At 42.9% G+C, this 20,069-nt stretch overlaps 1 protein-coding gene across 4 annotated transcripts in view; it reads left to right on the forward strand.

The window, feature by feature from the left end:
• Positions 1 to 20,069, forward strand: part of THOP1 (thimet oligopeptidase 1) — a 44,947-nt gene that overhangs the window by 17,315 nt on the left and 7,563 nt on the right. For all 4 annotated transcript variants that reach the window (XM_075825290.1, XM_075825288.1, XM_075825291.1 and 1 more), the window contains exons 9-10: positions 25 to 226; positions 306 to 492. In XM_075825290.1, the coding sequence (XP_075681405.1) occupies positions 25 to 226; positions 306 to 492 (389 nt within the window). The remainder of the gene's footprint in view (positions 1 to 24; positions 227 to 305; positions 493 to 20,069) is intronic.

Raw genomic sequence — 20,069 nt, forward strand, 5'->3', positions numbered from 1 at the left:
TTCTAAAAATGTTATCTGTCACAGGGAAGGAAAATATTCCCATGCAGCTTGCTTTGGCTTACAACCTGGGTGTCTCCTACCAGATGGTAGCAGACTGATATCTGTAGCTGCAATGGTTGCCAATTTCAGCAAACCAACTCTGGATGCGCCATCCCTTCTGCAGCATGATGAAGTAGAGACGTACTTCCATGAATTTGGACACGTAATGCATCAGATCTGTGCTGAGGTAGGTGCCACCAGGTTCATTTTGTCTTGCATGTTCGAGTTTTTCAAACTGCAACTTTAAAGCCATACATGTGCCACAGGCAGATTTCGCAATGTTCAGTGGAACACACGTGGAAAGAGATTTTGTTGAAGCTCCTTCCCAGATGCTGGAGAATTGGGTGTGGGAGAGGGGATCGCTACAGCGAATGTCAAAGCATTACAAGACTGGGAGTCCCATACCGGATGACACATTGGAGAAGCTCATAAAATCACGTCTGGCAAACACAGGTAGCAATTATTATAAAACACTAGATATCCAACTTGTCTGGTCAATTATTTGGTCAGAAGATGTAAAGTACTTTTGTTTCAAGGTTAATATAGATAAAGGTTTTGATAACCTAGATTATTTTAGGGTTTCCATCCAAATCTTAGTTTGCTATATATAAGCTAAATACGTATTCATTGCATGAGGAAATATTGTATGCCATTTAGGCATTCCGTTCTGCGCTTATTCAAAACTTTCCCTCTTAATAATTTCTATTACAGTTTAGATAAAAAAAGGGTTCTTTATTTTGTCAAGGTAAGGCTTCGTTCACTTCTGCGTTGGGGTCCCGTTCTGACATTCCATCTGAGGTTTCCGTCAGAACGGGACCCTGAGCGCAGACAAACTGACATCAACGGAAACCAGGTTGTTTCCGTTCCCATCACCATAGATTTCAATGGTGACGGAGCTGGTGCCTGTGGTTTCCGTTTGTCTCTTTTGTTCGCTGGACCCATCGTTTTGCCGGAAGCAATAGCGTAGTCGACTACACTGTTGCTTCCGACAAAACGACGAGTCCGGTTCACAACAGACACAAACTGTAATCATGGGCACTGGCTCCGTCACCATTGAAATCTATGGTGATGGAAACCACCTGGTTTCAGTCGGTTTCTGTCTGCTCAGGGTCCCGTTCTGACGGAAATGTCAGAACGGGACCCCAACGCAGATGTGAACGAAGCCTAATCTGCTTGAGAGCATATATTGCTACTTAGGAAAACAATTCGTAACAACTGTGCTGTTAAAACTAATCGTTTTGGCACTTTTTTAAGATAAATGCACCCATTCAAAAAATGGTAAAAGGTCATGTTTTCTAGGTGTCCGTTATAAAAAGGTACCAATAAATGTTTCCAGAGAATATGAAAGATAAGCGAATTTCTAAAAAAAAAAAGTTGTTTTTTTTTTTTTTTTATACATACATACATTTTATTAGTTTGAAAGCTATAATTACAAACTATTTAGTCAGTATACACGGTGTCCCTTACTAGGTCATACTGTTACCCCTGTTCCAACTTAACTAACACATGCAACAACCATAGTTGGGCAACGTCTGCCGTTGTAAAGGATGCTCACCATGCACTGTGATTTTCGAAGTTTATTTTGCTACTATAGCGTTTAAAGCAGACTTTCTGTATATTCCAATGTTATTAAAGTGTTTGGACATGTGCAATATCCGCTTAGTGTCTTTATTCTGAAAGGTACAAACTGCACATGGCTTTATAGACAACCGTTATGTATTCGTCTAAATTGCAAATGAGGACTTATAGCTCACAACTCATCATAATCCTCATCATCCTTTTTCAAAACTATTGATGAGATTTATAGTGGGTAATGTGTGAGTACCATTGTATTGTAACATCTTATATGATGATGTAATCCCACGGTTTACACAACCACGAGGGATTCCCCGGCTCCAAAAGGACAGGAAACAGGAAGGAGTTTAAATTCCCCCTCCTCCTTACTGTCTCCAGTTGTTTCCTGACCCTTGGGACACGGGAATTAGCCAGTGTAATAGGCTCTTTAACATGTCCTTATGTTACAATTAGCCTGGTGTAAACTATAATAAATTTGTTGCACTGCAGTGGTGACCTCTTTCCCTTTATGACTGCTCTTTAGACATAACTTCTGTGGCAAGTCTTAGGTTTATTACCAGCTGTACTACCCAGAACTAATAAGTCCCACTGCATTGTAGGTCACCAGCACTGAGGCTTCTCCACTGACACTGCTCTCTGCTATGGCGTTAACCCCTTAAGGACGCAGCCTAGTTTTGGCCTTAAGGCTCAGAGCCCATTTTTCAAATCTGACATATTTCACTTTATGTGGTAATAACGTCGGAATGCTTAAACCTACCCAAGCGATTCTGAGATTGTTTTCTCGTGACACATTGGGCTTCATGTTCGTGGTAAAATTTGGTCGATATATTCAGTGTTTATTGGTCAAAAATTGCAAAATTTAGAGAAAATTTTGAAAAAATTGCATTTTTCAGAATTTAAATGCATCTGCTTGTAAAACAGACGGTTATACCACCCAAAATAGTTACTAGTTCACATGTCTACTTTAGATTGGCATTGTTTTTTGAACATTCTTTTATTTTTCTTGGACGTTACAAGGCTTAGAACATAAACAGCAATTTCTCATATTTTTAAGAAAATTTCAAAAGCCTTTTTTTTAAGGTACCTCTTGAGTTCTGAAGTGGCTTTGTGGGGCCTATGTATTAGAAACCCTGATAAAACACCCCATTTTAAAAACTAGACCCCACAAAGTATTCAAAACAGCAGTTAAAAAGTTTTTTAACCCTTCAGACATTTCACAGGAATTAAAGCAAAGTAGAGGTGAAATTTGCAAATTTCATTTTTCTTGCTGAATTTCAATTTTATTCATTTTTTTTTTATGTAACACAGAAGGTTTTACCAGAGAAACACTACTAAATATGTATTGTCCAGATTCTGCAGTTTTTAGAAATGTCCCACATGTGGCCCTACTGCGCTCGTGGAATAAAACACAAGCCCCAGAAGCAAAGAAGCACCTAGTGCATTTTGAGTCCTCTTTTTTTATTAGAATATATTTTAGGCAGCATGCCAGGTTTGAAGAGGTATTGAGGTGTCAAAACAGTAGGAATCCCCCAATAGTGACCCCATTTTGGAAACTACACCCCTCAAGGAATTCATTTAGGGTTGTTGTTACCATTTTGACTGCACAGTTTTTTCACAGCACGTATTTGAATTGGGCTCTGAAATGAAAAAAATTTTTTTTTTTCCAATAAAATGTCATTTGTGATCAAAATTTCTTATTTTCACAGGGAACAAAATACCCCATTTTGTTGCCCAATTTGTCCTTAGTGTGGCAATACCCCATTTGTGGTGATAAACTGCCGTTTGGGCCCATGGGAGGGCTCAGAAGGAAAGGAGCGCTATATGTTTGTTGGAGTCCAGATTTTGTTGGATTGGTTTTCGGGTGCCATGTCGCATTTGCAGAGCCTCAGAGGTATCAAAGCAATGGAAACCCACCAAAAGTGACCCCATTTTGGAAACTACACCCCTCAAGGAATTCATTTATGGGTAATGTGACCATTTAGACTCCATAGTTTCTTCACAGAACTTATTTGAATTGGGCTGGGAATGAAAACAAAATTATTTTTTTCAAATAATATGTAGTTTTGGCTGAAAATTTCTTATTTTCACAAGAAACAAAATACCCCATTCTGTTGCGCAATTTGTTCTGAGTGCCGCAATACCCCATTTGTTGTGATAAACTGCCGTTTGGGCCCATGGGAGGGCTCAGAAGGAAAGGACCACCATTTGGCCTACTGGGGATTTTCTAGTGCGAAGTCATGTATGCAGAAGCCCCTGAGGTACCAGTACAGTTGAAACCCGCAAGAAGTGACCCCGTTTTAAAAACTACACCCTTAAGGCATTCATCTAGAGGTGTAGTGAGCATTTTGACCGGAGACATACACCCCATAAACTGTAATGTGGGTTCTCCCGGGTATGGCAATACCCTACATGTGGCTGTTATCAGCTGCCTGGACACACAGCAGGGCCCAGAGGGGAAAGACGAGGGTGGATAAGCTGTGTGGAGTACATCAGGGTAAGTAAAATTGGGGTAAATTATAAACCAAGGGATGTATGATAAATTTTAAAACACTTTCATACAGAGCTCTGGTTATTCGGGACACGTGTCACATTGATATATTGTGTCATCCATTATCGCCCTCTTATAGCAGACTTTGCACCTCTTTTGACTTTTTCCCTTCTTGCCAGTTTGGGGAACTTCTCCTGGAAAGTGTTGCCCTGGTACGATGCGTGTGGCCCCGCTTCCAGAAGTACTGGGTGCCCCCCCTTCTTGGTCCCTAAAGATTAGGTTCTTGATAATCACCTCTTGAAATTCCAGGAAAGTTCCCGTCTGGCCTGCACATCGACGTAGCATGTACGCATTGTACAATGCCATCTGTATGATGTGCCCGGCCAGCTTCTTATACCACATAACATGGCGCTGTAGGGCTTCAGGGCTTGATCTTACAAGTCCATCCCTCCCATGTACCTATTGTAGTCCAGGATGCTGTCTGGTTTGGGGGTGGCCTTTCCTTCATATATCCTAAACCTGTAGGTATACCCTGATGCACTCTCACAGCTTATACATCTTCACGCCATACCTTGCCCTCTTACCCGGCAGGTACTCGCGGAATTGAACCCTCCCTTTAAAATGTACCAGGGACTCATCAATAGAAATACACTTCTCGGGGGTAAATGCTAGGGAAAACCGGGCACTGGAACAGTCTAATAGGGGTCTCCGTTTATACAAACGGTCAAAACTGGGGTCATCTTGGGGTGGGCACGGCTCATTATCAGTATAATGTAAGAAGCAAAGTATTGCCTCATTTATTTATTTTTTTAGGTTCCAGTTCAGTTCTGAAGTTGCTTTGAGGGGCCCATATATTAGAAACCCCTATCAAATACCCCATTTTAGAAACTAGACCCCTCAAAGTATTCACAACAGCATATAGAAAGTTTATGAACCCTTTAGGTGTTTCACAAAAATTTCGAGCAAAGTAGAGGTGAAATTTACATTCTTTTTTTTGTCAGAAAATCCTCTTTATACCATTTTTTTTTATAAGACAAAAGGATTTATCAGTGGAACGCAACTTAATACGTATTGCCCAGATTCTGCAGTTTTGAGAAATATCCCACATGTGGCCCTAGTGCGGTAATGGACTGAAGCACCGGCCTCCGAAGCAAAGGAGCACCTAGTGGATTTTGAAGCCTCTTTTTTTATTAGGCACCATGACCGGTTTGAACAGGTCTTGTGGTGCCAAAACATTGGAAACCCCCCCAAAAGTGACCCCAATTTGGAAACTAGACCCCTTGAGGAATCCATTGTAGTTTTCTTGGGGTGCATGCGGCTTTTTGATCAGTTTTTATTCTATTTTTAGGTGGCGTGGTGACTAAAAAACAGCAATTGTACTATTGTTTTTTTTTTCTTTTTTTTTTTTTTACAGCGTTCACCGTGCGCTATAAATGACATATTCACTTTATTCTGCGGGGTGATACGATTACGGCGATACCAGATGTTTATAGTTTTTTTTATGTCTTATGGAGTTTGCACAATAAAATACGTTTTGTAAAAAATCATTCACTTTTTGTGTTACCTTATTCTAAGAGCCAGAACTTTTTTATTTTTCAATCAATAAAGCCGTGCGAGGACTTATTTTTTGCGTAACGAACTGTAGTTTCGATCAGTACCATTTTTAGGTACATGCGACTTTTTGATCTCTTTTTATTCCATTTTTTGGGAGGTGAAGTGACCAAACAATTGTGATTGTGGTACGGTTTATTATTATTTTACGGCGTTCACCGTGCGGGATAAATAATAAAATAATTTCGTAGTTCAGGCCGTTACGGACGCGGCGATACCAATTATGTATAGTTTATTTGTTTATATATTTTTATTAATAATAAATGACTGATAAAAGTAAAAATCCCCCTTTTTCCCTTATTACTTTTAAATCTTTTATTTTCTTATTTTTACACATCTTTTTCTAACTTTTTTTAACTTTTTTTTTACTTTATTACTTTGTCCCACTAGGGGACTTGAGGGCAGCAGGCCCTGATCGCTATTCTAATACACTGCACTACATGCGTAGTGCAGTGTATTAGAACTGTCAGCTTCTCACTGACAGCAAGCATAGTGGGTCCTGACGTTGTCAGGACCCACTAGGCTTCCGTCTATGGCATAGCCGGACGCCATTGTTTGGTGTCCGGTTGCCATAGTCACCATCGCCGGCCGCTATCGTGTAGCAGGCCGGCGATGGCAGCTTAACCCCTAAAAAGCCGCGATCTCTATAGAACGCAGCTTTTAAGGGGTTAATCAGCGGGGACACAGCGATCGGTCCCCGCTGTAGGAGCTGTGACAGCTGCTGAACAAGACAGCAGCGTCACAGCTCCTGTATGTGTCGGGAGGACGGCCGAAACGGCCGTTACTCCCGAGACGTACTATTACGGCATGGAGCGCGAACGATACAGCTGCCATGACGTAATAGTACGTCAAGGAGCGGGAAGGGGTTAACATAACTGAAGATAAAGAAAACCACTTAATTTACCCATTCCGTTCCTGCTGCATTTCAAGGCTTAAGAATCTTTAGGGTAGCTGTAGCTTCTTAAGCCTTGAAATGCAGCAGGAACTGAATGTGTTAAGAAGCTGCCCAGGAGAAACGGGACTCTGTCTAAAACAATCTCTGGACTCTGTTACAGTTAGAAAACCCCAGTCCCCTCACTGCGCCTGTTCATTGTCTGCATTCATTAAAGTAGATGCGCTGTGCAGCGTGTCTTTTAGTTAAGCTTTTGTTTTTCTCTCCTGCTATGGGGGTGGGGCATGTAATGATTTCACGATTCTGGGCAAATCCAGAATCGTGGCAACTTGAAATGGCAAATTAATTCTATTAATCGTCCAGCCCTAGCTCAGGGTAGTAAGTTTTTTCAGGGCTGCTACTTGCTGAATTTGAGTTCGGCCAAGATGTCCCGTGCAATCTGCTGACCCATCAGGAGCCCCTAGTCTGGTAAGAATGTGGTTATATATTTTTTATATAACACTCTCCCTCTGGAAAGCCTCAAATAATTGACAAAAAAAAACCACTATGTTTATTTTTTCCTTTTGAGGTAAAGAGGGAATCCAAAAGATCAGACATATTAAGTGTGGAATTTGCAAAAAATCACTTCCTACCACACATAAAGCCTTATGCCAAAGATTTTTGGAGAAGGTTGTGAGGAATCCCTGTCCCATCTCCAAAATCGGAGTATGATACTGCGCGGTCTCCGAGCCGCTCAGTCTCCCATGCCTTCCACTTCTAGGTCTATTCCCACAGGAGCGGTCAGACTGATATACATTATGAAGAAGGGGGAATTAGACTGACCATTCGTCAGATAAGAATAGTGGAAGACCTTTTATTTTTGGCAGAGGACACAGATCAGCTTCTCATAGCATTCAGGGCCACTATGAAGATAGAGGATATCAAGGAGCCCAGGTCTGTACAGGATCAAATGTTTAAGGGACTGGACTCTTAAGAGGAGATTAGTTTTTCCAGTCCAAAAGAATATTAAGAAATTGATTTAAAAAAGGGTAGACAGACCCTGAGAAAAGGCTATTTATTCCCAGAAACTTCAAGCTTAAATACTCATTTGCGGATGAAGATTCAGAGAAATGGGATAAAGCCCCCAAAATTGATGCCCCGGTAGTGAGAATTTCAAAACTAACTTGCCTACTGTTTGAGGACATGGGATTATTAAAGGACCCTATAGCTAAAAAGACAGTGTATCCTTAAGCCAACATGGGCGGCCAGTACAGCAGCCCTCAAAGTATTGCTGCTATATGTACAGGAAGATCTTTAAAGATTTGGATGGAACAACTAGTAGATCGAAGATCTAAAACTCCAAGAGACCAGATTTTAGCCTCCATGCAAGTACTTCAGAGGGCAGTGGATTTCATTTCTGATGCTTCACCTGATTTTGTCAGGCTTAATGCTAGAACAGCCGCTCTCCGCTCTTCTGGCAGAATTGCAATCAGGCTTCGTTCCTGGGCAGGACACGCGGCATCCAAATCTAGGTTGTGTTCTGAAGCCTGTGAGGGCGAAGTTCAAGATGGAGACTATTCCTTCCACCATCAATCTGCTCAGAGCCTTTTGCTTCATGGCCTCAATAGACCTACAGGATGCTTACTTTCATATACCAATACATCCAGACTCGCAAAGATTCCTGAGATTCGCACTAACCTTAAAGGTTGAAGTGTCATCATCTTCCGTTCTAGGCCCTGCCATTTGGCTTCTCGTCTGCCCCAGGATCTTCACCAACATTATGGCGGAGTTCACGGTTTATCTTCATCAGAAAGTTATTTATCATCCCATACTTGGACTATCCATTAATATAAGCAGAATCTAATCAAAGATTAAGTTGTCATCTAAAGACTACGCAACAGCTTTTGACATCCCTGGGCTGGCTGATCAACCTAGAGAAATCGGACCTGACACCAGAGCAATCCAAGGTATTTCTGGGGATTCAGACTTCGCTCCAGACTTCGCTTTTTCCAAGAGAGTAGCGAGATGTGCTACTCCAGAAGGTTACTTCCTTCAGTTATCGAACATCGGCTTCTATAAGAGATAATGTCAGTGTTTGGGTTACTAACCTTTTCCATTCCAGCAGTCAGATGGGCCCAGGGACATTCGAGAATTCTTCAGCACTTCCTTTTGTCATGCTGGGACAAGAAGCAGGAATCTCTAAATCACAAGCGGAGGATTCCTTTCAGGGTACAAAGATTTCTGATGTGGTGGACACTAGAAACTTATCGAGGTGTCCCGTGGTTACAGAGGTACCCAGTAGTCATAAATACAGATGCCAGTCTGGTTGGGGAGCCCATTCGGGTTAAAACATGGTACGTGGTTCTTGAAAACCTCTATCAAGAGCTTCATCAAACTTAAAGAGGCTCTGTCACCAGATTTTCAAACACCTATCTCCTATTGCAGGTGATCGGCGCTGCAATGTAGATAACAGGAACGTTTTTCTTTTTCAAAAACTAGCATTTTTGGCCAAGTTATAACCATTTTAATATTTATGCAAATGAGCCTTTCTTATGGACAACTGGGTGTTTTTAATCTTATTTCCAACTGGGCGTGTATTGTGTTCGTTACATCTGGGTGTGTTTACTTGTTTTACTAGCTGGGCGTTGTGAATGGAAGCGTATGATGCTGACGAATCAGCATCATCCACTTCTCTTCGTTACCACCCAGCTTCTGGCAGATCACAGACACACAGCGTGTCCTCGCTCGTTCCTCCTGTGGGAGGAAGTGAGTGACGTCACAGCGTGATCTCGCGAGGACACGCTGTGTGTCTGTGCACTGCCAGAAGCTGGGTGGTAATGAAGAGAAGTGGATGATGCTGATTCGTCAGCATCATACGCTTCCATTCACAACGCCCAGCTAGTAAAACAAGTAAAAACGCCCAGATGTAACGAACACAATACACGCCCAGTTGGAAATAAGATTAAAAACGTCCATAAGAAAGGCTCATTTGCATAAATATAAAAATGCTCATAACTTGGCCAAAAATGCTAGTTTTTGGAAAAATAAAAACGTTCCTGTTATCTACATTGCAGCGCCGATCAGCTGCAATAGGAGATAGGGGTTTGGAAATCTGGTGACCGAGCCTCTTTAAGAGAAGTAACTGCGGCCTGGGAACCTCTGAAAGCCTTAGTCTACTAAAGGGCAAAGACATCCAGATATTTTCAGACAATGTCTCTACGGTAGCATACCTAAACAAACTAGGAGGAACGAGAAGCTGACTCCTTTGTCAGGTATCAGAATAAAAAATCTTTATCTGGGCTGAGCAAAATGTTCTGTCTCTAACTGCTATACATCTAACAAAGTAAGGTAGCAGACTACCTGAGGAGGCAGACCTTGTTTCCAGGGGAGTGGTGTTTAAATCTGCATATATTCAAAGATCTTGTCAGAGGATGGGGACAGCCGGAGATGGATCTGTTCGCAGACGGGAAAAACAGGAAGGCAATGAAGTTCTTTTCCCTGTCCTACAAAGACAATCCGTCAGGTGTAGATCCCCTATCTCAACCTTAGAGGGATAAACTCCTATATGCCTTTCTTCCATTCCCTCTCATCCTCATGGTACTGAAGAAGGTGTTGGAGGAGAAAGCGAGGGTTATAGCCCCATATTGGCCCAAGAGGTTATGGTTTCCACACTTGCTGAGGATGTCTCAAGAAGCCCCCTGGCATCTACCTCCCAGTCCGGACTTGCTGTTCCAGGGTCCAATCCTTCACCCAGTGGTGAACCAACTTCATCTTACAGCCTGGATGTTGAACAGAACATGTTGATAGAGAAGGGCCTTTCAAAGAAAGTGGTAGATACCTTATTGAAGAGCAGGAAAATCCACCTCCAAAATTTACCACAGAGTTAGGAGAACCTTACTTTCCTTCCTGAAATGAACCTCTTCAACAGATTATTTTCTCCAACCCAGGATAGCCACTATCCTAGACTTTAATCAGTCCGTTCTCGCCTTAGGCTTAAGAACCAGTACCTTGAAGGTAGATAGTGCAGCTCTTCATGCCTTCCTGTATCAGAGACTAGCAGACCATCCGTGGGTTAAGAGATTCTTCAGGGCAACTTCTCGTATGGTGGCGCTAATTGTTTCCAGAGTCCCTCCGTGGGATCTGAATTTAGTACTGACCGCACTTACCAGACATCCTTTTGAACCAATTCAGGATGCTTCCTTGAAATTCCTAACCCTGAAGACTGTGTTTTTCTTCTAGCAATAACCTCTGCTCGCAGAGTTCTTCTCCTTTAAACATCCTGGAAGATAGAATCATTCTAAAGCCCTTACCATCTTTTCTTCCAAAGGTAGTGTCCAAATTTCACTGTCCGCAAGAGATATCCCTTCCTCCTTTCTACTGTTCCCCTAAAAATGAAAAGGAGGTGGAACTTCATACTTTGGATATCAGAAGATGTAGCCTCACATATCTAGACCGAACCAAATCTTTCAGATGTCAGGAGCAATTGTTAATTCAGTTCCACAGCAAAAACAGAGGTCACCAGTCAAGCAAGATTTCTATTTCAAGATGGATCAAGGAAGCGATCTCCCATTCCTACATAGTCATGGAAAAGTCTCCTCCTTTGAGGCTTAACCCCCTTCGCGCTCAGCGACTTACTATTCCCTCACGCGAAGTGCATCATTCGCGCTCAGCGCCGGAATAGTACGTCCAGGGTAAAATGCATTCCCGTTTTCCGCCGGCATTTCATCGAGCTGTGATGCCTGCTGTTTCCGACAGCAGGCTATCACATCTCAGTGTGCAGGGACCAATCTTAGTGGTCCCACCACCGCAATCGCTGCTATTGGTTAGTTAGTGACGTCGGACCAATAGCCGCGATCTTATACGTAATTTCCTGCTCTGACTTCAGATCCTGCCAGACCCGTTCTCTGTTGGAGTTTGAGATAGGTTGAGGCAGTGCAGTTTAGTTTAGAAAAAAAGTTTAGCAGTAGTTTTAAAACTTTTCCCACCTTCTATCCACTCCTCCACTCCTGTCCTTGTTTTCCCTTTTTCACCCACGTTTTTGGTCTGTGATCTCTATCACTGACAACTTGTCTTCAGGGCCATATTTTGGTCCCTGGGGATTTTTTTTTATTTTTATAAAATATAATAAAAACAAAAGTCAGCAGATAGTTTAGGGTTAGTTAATGTCAGGGAACCATCAAAAAGCGTAGTTAGGTTTAGCGTCAGGGAAGTTCACATAAAATCAGTTGCTAGCGTCAGGAAAGCTCGTGTCAGGCACCCGTCACGGTAGTTAGGTTTAGCGTCAGGAAAGCTCCGAATAAGTTAGGTTTAGTGTCGGAATCGTTGCTGTAGTTTGGTTTAGTGTCATTGAAGTTCACATAAAATCTAGCTAGGTTTATTGTTAGGAACCCTTGCCCTAGTTAGGTATAGCGTCAGGGAAGTCCACTCGTTCAATAAAAACAAAACAAAAAAATGATGTCTGTTTTACACGTGTGACACATAAATAATAAAATATGTTCCTAAGGTCATTTTCTGCCGACGAGGCCTAAGCGTTTCTTGCCTCTTACACAGACTTGTCAGATGGCGAGACTCTGTTTTATTTATCAACCTCCTCATCTAGTGATGAAGAGGGACCCCCTAGTAGACGCCCCAGGACCTCCACCACATTTGAAACCCCTGAGAGAAGTGACCCCATTTGGACCACCACGCCAGACCATTACGAGCCCCAAATCCCTGAGTACACGGGCAGCCCAGGGATAAAATTTAATACGGCAGGGCTCAGTGAGATGGACTTTTTAAAGTTCTTTTTCACGGATGAACTTGTAGAGCTTATGGTGTCCCAAACAAATTTATATGCCCAACAGTATATAACAAAGAACCCCACATCATTTTGTGCCCAATCCCACAGGTGGACTCCTATAGACGCAGCAGAGTTGGGCAAGTTCTGGGGACTGCTCGTGAACATTGGGCTTCTGAAAAAGCCATCCTTTAGGACATACTGGAGGACCTGTTATACCACACCCGATGTACCGCATGGCAATGTCCAGGATGCCTTATGAGGCAATTCTTCGCTTCTTACATTATACTGATAATGAACAGTGCCCACCCTGAGACGACCCCAGTTTTGACCGTTTGTATAAACTGATACTCCTATTAGACCATTTCAGTGCCCGGTCTGCCCAAGCATACACCACCGAGAAGTGTATTCCTGTTGATGAGTCCTTGGTACATTTTAAAGGGAGGCTTCAATTCCGCCAGTACCTGCCGAGTAAGAGAGAGGGCAAGGTATGGCGTGAAGATGTATAAGCTGTGCCAGTGCATAAGGGTATACCTATAAAATTTAGGATATATGAAGGGAAGGACGGCAGTAGTCAGCCCCCAGAATGCCACCCCCCCCCCTTACTTGGATTGAACGCAAAAATTGTGTGGGATTTGGTGCACCCACTGCTGGACCAGGGTTACCACCTCTATCTGGATAATTTTTATACCAGCGTCCCACTCTTCAACTGCCTCTCTTCCAGAAGTACTATGGAATGCGGCACTGCTAGAAGAAATCTGAGGCCTCCCTAAGACTCTGCTTGGGCAAACACTCAGAGGGGCTCTGAGCAGGGCACAATATAGCAGCAATATATTGTCAAGTACAAGGACAAGTACCCATGTACCAGTACAGAGACCCCCAAACCAGACTGCATCCTGGACTATAATAGGTACATGGGACGGGTGGACTTGTCAGATCAGGTCCTGAAGCCCTACAGCGCAATGCAGACATCGAGGGTGTGGTATAAGAAGCTGGCCCTGCACATCATACAGATGGCATTGTACAATGCGTACGTGCTACGTCGATGTACAGGCCAGAGGGGAACTTTCCTGGAATTTCAAGAGGTGCTTATCAAGAACCTAATCTTTAGGGACCAGGAAGTACTTCTGGAAGCGAGGCCGCACGCATCGTTCCAGGAGAAGTTCCCCAAACTGGCAAGAAGGGAAAAAGTGAAGAGGTACAGTCTGCTCAAAGAGGGGGATAAGAAAGGACACATTATACCAATGCGTCACGTGTCCCGAAAAACCAGGGCTCTGTATGAAAGATTGTTTTAGAATTTATCATACATCCCTTGATTTTTAATTTACCCTGATGCACTCTACACAGCTTATCCCCCTCATCTTTCCCTTCTGAGCCCTGCCATGTGCCCAGGCAGCAGATAACCGCCACATTTAGGGTATTGCTGTTCCTGGGAGAACCCACATTACATTTTATGGGGTGTATGTCTCTGGTGGCACATGCTGGGCACAATAGATCGGACACTGAAATGGCACATATGTATAGAAAATTGCAAATCTCACTCTGCACCATCTGCTACGCATTATCTTTTACACAATACCTGTGGGGTCAAAATACACCTTTTTAGATGAATGTCTTAAGGGGTGCAGTTTTTAAAATGGGGTCACTTCTTGGGGCTTTCAACTGTACTGGTACCTCAGGGGCTCTGCAAATGTGACATGGCACCCGAAAACCAATCCAGCAAAATCTGGACTCCAAGGAACACATAATGATCCTTGCCTTCTGAGCCCTCCCACGTTCCCGAATGGCCGTTTATCAGCACAAATGGGGTATTGCTGCACTCAGGAGAAATTAGGCAACAAAATGTGGTGTTTTATTCCTTGTAAAAATAAGAAATTTTGAGCAAACTACATATCGGAAATTTTATTTTATTTTTTTTAAATTCACATCCCAATTCAAATAAGTTCTGTGGAACTGTGGGGTATAAATGGTCACAACACCCATAAATGAATTCCTTGAGGGGTGTAGTTTCCAAAATGGGGTCACTTTGGGGGGATTTTTACTGTTTTGGCACCACAAGACCTCTTGAAACCCGGCATGGTACCTAAAATATATTCTAATAAAAAAAAAAAGGCCCCAAAATGCACTAGGTGCTTCTGAGGTCTGTGTTTTAGTCTACTTAATTTGCAAATTTCACCTCCACTTTGCTTTTAATTCCTGTGAAACGCCTAAAGGGTTAAAAAAAACAACCTTTCTAAATGCAGTTTTGAATACTTTTGAGGGGTCTAGTTTTTAAATTGGGGTGTTTTATGAAGGTTTCTAATACATAGGCACCTCAAAACCACTTCAGAACTGAACTGGTACCTAAAAAATAAAAGGCTTGACATTTTCTTGAAAATGAGAAATTGCTGGTTATGTGCTTAGCCCTTATTCACACGACAGGGTTTCCCGGCCGGGTGACGGCCGTTCATAAATCGGCCGGCACCCGGCTGCATTAGGAACAATAGACCCCTAATGGGGCTATTCACACGACTGATTTTTTTGACGGCCCGGGAAACCTGGCCGTCAAAAAATGGGACATGCCCTATTTTCGGCCGTTTGCCCGGCTCCCATATAAGTCTATGGGGCCGGGTAATACACGGCCATCACCGGAATGTGTCCCGAGTGATGGCCATGTATTCCGTCGCTCGGGCGCTCTCTCCTCCTTCTCAGAGTGCATGTGAGGAGGAGGAGGGTCTTTTTTTGCTCCCTGTAGGAGTCTGAATCCCCAATCCCTGGCTGGGGATTGGGGATTCCGCTACAGACAGAAGTGCGTGACTACACTGTCAATATATGGACAAAGCGATGTCACTCACTTCTGCAGCGGAATCCCCGACTCTATGGCCGGGGATTCCGCTACAGGAGAAGTGAGTGACTACACTGTCCATATATGGACATTGAAGTCAGTGACTTCTCCTGCAAGGGGGGAGGGGATGGGTGCAACCTGCAGGGGGCTGGGTGGCATCACCTGCAGGGGGCTGGGTGGCATCACCTGCAGGGGGCTGGGTGGCATCACCTGCAGGGGGCTGAGTGGCATCACCTGCAGGGGGCTGGGTGGCATTATCTACAGAGAGCTGTGTGTGGCAAGAAATTTAAATGAAATTCATCCGATTTTAAAACTGACGGAAAAAAACGGATGCAAAACGGCCAATTTTTATCGGCCGACACTCGGACCCTGTCGTGTGAATGAGGCGTTAGCCTTGTAACGTCCTAGAAAAATAAGACTGTTCAAAAAAATGATGCCAACATAAAGTAGACATATGGGACATATTTTGTATGGTATAACCATCTGCCTTACAAGCAGATACATTTAAATTAAAAAAAATATGCTAATTTTCTCAATGTAGCTTTTTTTTTTTTCACAAACTTACTGTATCGACCAAATTTTACGACTAACCTAAAGCCCAATGTGTCACGAGAGAACCATCTCAGAATCGTTTGGATAGATAAAAGCATTCCGAATGTATTACCACAAAGTGAAATATTTCAGATTTGAAAAATGGGCTCTGAGCCTTAAAGAGGCTCTGTCACCAGATTCTCAAATCCCTATCTCCTATTGCATGTGATCGGCGCTGCAACGTAAATAACAGTAACGTTTTTGTTTTTTTTCAAAAAAAGTTCATTTTTGGCAAAGTTATGAGCTATTTTATATTTATATGCAAATGAGGTTTGAAATGGACAACTGGGCGTTTTTTTTTTCGTTATGTCCAACTGGACGTGTATTGTGTTTTTAACTGGGCGTGTTTTTTACGTGTATGACGCTGACCAGTCAGCATCATACACAGAGATTAACGTTAATCAAGTGTCCTGATGAATACACATGACAATCCAGCCTGAACGTCATGTGTATTCAGAATCCTGACACTTCTGAATCTTTTCTGTGAGATTCCAGCAAGCCACGCGTAATCTCGCGAGATTACGGAGGTAAACGAGATTTCGTTTCACTTGTTGGAAATCTCACAGAAAAGATTCAGAAGTGTCAGGATTCTCAATACACATGACGTCCAGGCTGGAGGTCATGTGTATTAATTATCAGGACACTTGATTAATGTTAATCTCTGTGTATGTGGCTGCACATCGCTGCTGTGTAAATGAATGGAGAGGAGTGTATGACTGGTCACTGATTGGTCAGCGTCATACACGTAAACACGCCCAGTTAAAAACACAATAGATGCCCAGGTGGACATAACGAAAAAAAAAATGCCCAGTTGTCCATTTCAAACCTCATTTGCATATATATAAAATAGCTCATAACTTGGCCAAAAATGAAAGTTTTGAAAAAAAAAACAAAACGTTACTGTTATCTACATTGCAGCGCCGATCACATGCAATAGGAGATAGGGCTTTGAGAATCTGGTGATTAAGGCCCAAAGTAGGTTGGGTCTTTAAAGGGAATGTGTCGCTAGAAATGTTTTTATTTTTTTTAGTTAAATAGTTATTATTTAAGTGATTTACACATTTTTTTTTTTTTTAATTTTTTCACAAGTCCGGAAATATTATAAATTAGATTCTAATTTATAACCTTTCCATGTGCTGGTCACTAGAGGGAGCAGTTTCTGAAATTGCAGCATGGTCACTGGTAAAGCAACCTCATGATTTATGTTGCAAATTTGGGGTGGGCACACTCTCTAGTGTCATCACACAATCCCCCCTCCCTTATTCTGGCTAGGGGGGGATGGGAAAAGATGTTGTTTTTTTTTTATATAGATGGATATAGATCGAGTGATCTCTAAACTTTTGTATGCAACTTTTTTTTTTTCATATTAGTAGTATATTGTATATAGTATATATTGCAGTATATTGTTATACTTAGTCTCCTATGAAGCCTTGCCGGAAGCAGGGCTTCATAGGAGTACAAATATAGCAGACCTGGGGGCCTTCATCAGGCCCCCAGCCTGCCATGCCAACCATTTGCACCCTGTGATCTGTACACATGTATGTATGTGCCTTTTTCCAGACACCGAATCTCGTAAAAACTGAACCAAAAAAAACTGGTGGAATTTTCTCTTTAATATCATTTGGGGGAGCACCGCATTATAGGTATAGCCCCTGTCGTTAGGAGGCAACACAAGGTAGGAAAGAGTCTTGGCCCAGGCAGGCCATACCCTCCCACAGATACTGGCTAATATTTTAGCCTAGTGTCTGTAGGAGGCAGACATGACCTGATACTCTGGTCTGCTGCAAAAAAAATAATTATTTTTTTTTTATTCTCTCCTTAGCTGCAAGTGGGTTGTTGGGCTGTTCTAAGCCTAGTCAACTCCTTGCAGGTGCCAGGCCCTGCTCTGCGCTAAACATCCCTCTCCGCAGGTCTCCTAATTTTTTATTTTTTTTTGCCTTTTGCATCCACAAAGCCAGTAACCCCACTGTGCGTGCAAGGTTACTGAGGAGCTGACCCTGCGTACACTGAAGACTCCAGGGGGTGAACAGGTAATTATTTATTTCCCCTTCCCACCTATACCATTTGGGGTCCTAGCATATGGAGACCCTATATCTAGAGGGGTGAGTGATTATTTATTTTTTTAGGGAGATTGGCACTTTTTTTTTTTTTTTTTTTTTTGCACGCCCTGCCTGTCAAATGCTAGATTTTGACTTCCCACCTCCCTCCTCCACAACATAGGTTGATTGGAGGGATGTCTTCTTGAAGGCCGGTTTGGGGACCAGGTGAATGTTTCAAGAGGACTGATCTGCTGGAGCTGGTGCCATTTTCAAATTATCTAAGGACTTGATCTCTGCTATTCAGCTTGTCAATTGGAACCATCTTCTCCTGCTTTGGTATACAGGGAAAGACTGCTCCAGAGGTCTGGTAGACCAGTCTTTCGGCTATATGGTTTTTGTGCAACTTCCCCAGGGGTTCACTTTCTCTTAGAGGAGGAGGAAGAAAGAAGACAAACAGCAATGTCTGTCAGTTCTTTTTGGGAGGATTATACAAAGCGGCCTATACAGGTGGGCATGGCTACATACTATGCCTGTGTGGTGCTTCGAATATAAGGTTTTCATGTGGCCACGCTACCACATTCTGTCCTCAGTGCTTGCAATCTAGGACCCACTATACCAGTCTTTGGAGTTTAGGGGATCTCTTTCCCCTCTTTTGGACAATGCTTAGTCTACCCCTCATAGTAGATCCCATAAGAGGTGTAGAAGTGCCAGAGACAGAAGAGGGAGTGTTCCAACAAAAAATTGGGGGCCACCTTGCCTCCAAAAGGAGGCTACCTTTCCCACCTATCTTTTTGTATGCAGCTGCTAGGCAGGATAGTGTTGACCTTTTGAGGCCGTGCCATATGTGCATTTCTGTTTCTGCTTACTCCAGGGGCAATTCCTCACGCTGCGACAATTCTCAAGACTTCCTGGAAAAATCTATTCTGCTCTGATGGGTGTTCCAGGAGTTGACAGTTGTTGTTCTGGTGGCTGGTCGTCTCAACGGATGCAGTCTGCTTGGGTGGGGTGCAATTTATGGCCTGCACGTGGTATAGGACACTTCTGGAATTAAAGGCCACGTACTTAGTCCTCTACTGTTGGACTCTTCTTCAGGGTCAGCTGGTCCAGATCCACACAGACCGCTCCTTGTCGATTGCTTATTTAATCATCCGGGTACGGAACCAGGAGTCGGACGACTTTGTTGGAGTGCTCTTGAATCCTGCTGTGGGCGGAGCAGCATATTCCAGCGGTCCACAGACCTCCTCAGCCAAGAAGGAATAGATCCGGGAGAGTGGTCTCTTCATCCAGAAGTATTCAATTAACTGGGCTACCCGGATCTGTATCTTTTTGCGTCCTGTCTGAAACGCAAGGTTCTGACCTACATGGTCAGGGCACAGGATCCCATGGTCATCGCAGCCAACGAGCTTCTCTCCACTTCCACTCCTGATGAGTACTCAAGAGATTCCAGAGGGAAGGCTCCCCAGTGATTCTAAAGACACAGAACTAACGTAGTCTCCTACCTTTTATGCCAATTAAGAGATCTATTTTCTCTTTGCCCTTCCTCGACTCATCTGAGGTAGCTGGCTTTCCATTGTCTTGATTTTGATAAGTAGTACTAGTCTATCTGGCGGTCAGTCATTTCAGCGCTTCGATTTATTAAAATGATTTTCTTTCTGAAGGGCCACACAAGGATTTGGCAACATCCAAGGCACCCTACTGTGTTTTGGAGCCGGTCTGTGATTTCCACAAGGGCTGATGGTGCCTCCTGGGTGGTCGGGCATCAACCATTTCAGGACCAGACTAGTTTTCGTTTTTATTCTTGGTTATGACTTTTGAAGGCAGGGAGGAAAAACATTTTTTTTTTTTGTTGATGGTAATATGAGGGCTTAGTTTTTACGGGACAAACTGTACTTTCTGATGGTATTATTTAATATTATATGTGATGTACTTGGAAGCTGGACAATTCAGAAAATGGAATTGGGAAAAAACAGCAGTTCCACCATTTTCTTATGGGTTTTGTTTTTACGCTGTTCACTGTACGGTGAAAATGACACTGCCTTTATTCTGCAGGTTAGTAAGATCACTGTGATGCCAAATGTATACAGTTTTTATGTTTTTAGTACCCTTTTTTTTTTTTTTTTAATATTTCTGTGTAAAGGCATATTTTTGTACGTTGAAAGGTGTAGTCATATTGTATACCATTTTGGGGAATGTCTGACGGTTCAATCGCTTTATATAAAAAAAAATGTCGGCGTTCACCGTATTGGAAAAATATT

Source organism: Rhinoderma darwinii, chromosome 1 (genome assembly GCF_050947455.1).
Source record: "Rhinoderma darwinii isolate aRhiDar2 chromosome 1, aRhiDar2.hap1, whole genome shotgun sequence".
Classification (NCBI taxonomy): domain Eukaryota; kingdom Metazoa; phylum Chordata; class Amphibia; order Anura; family Rhinodermatidae; genus Rhinoderma; species Rhinoderma darwinii.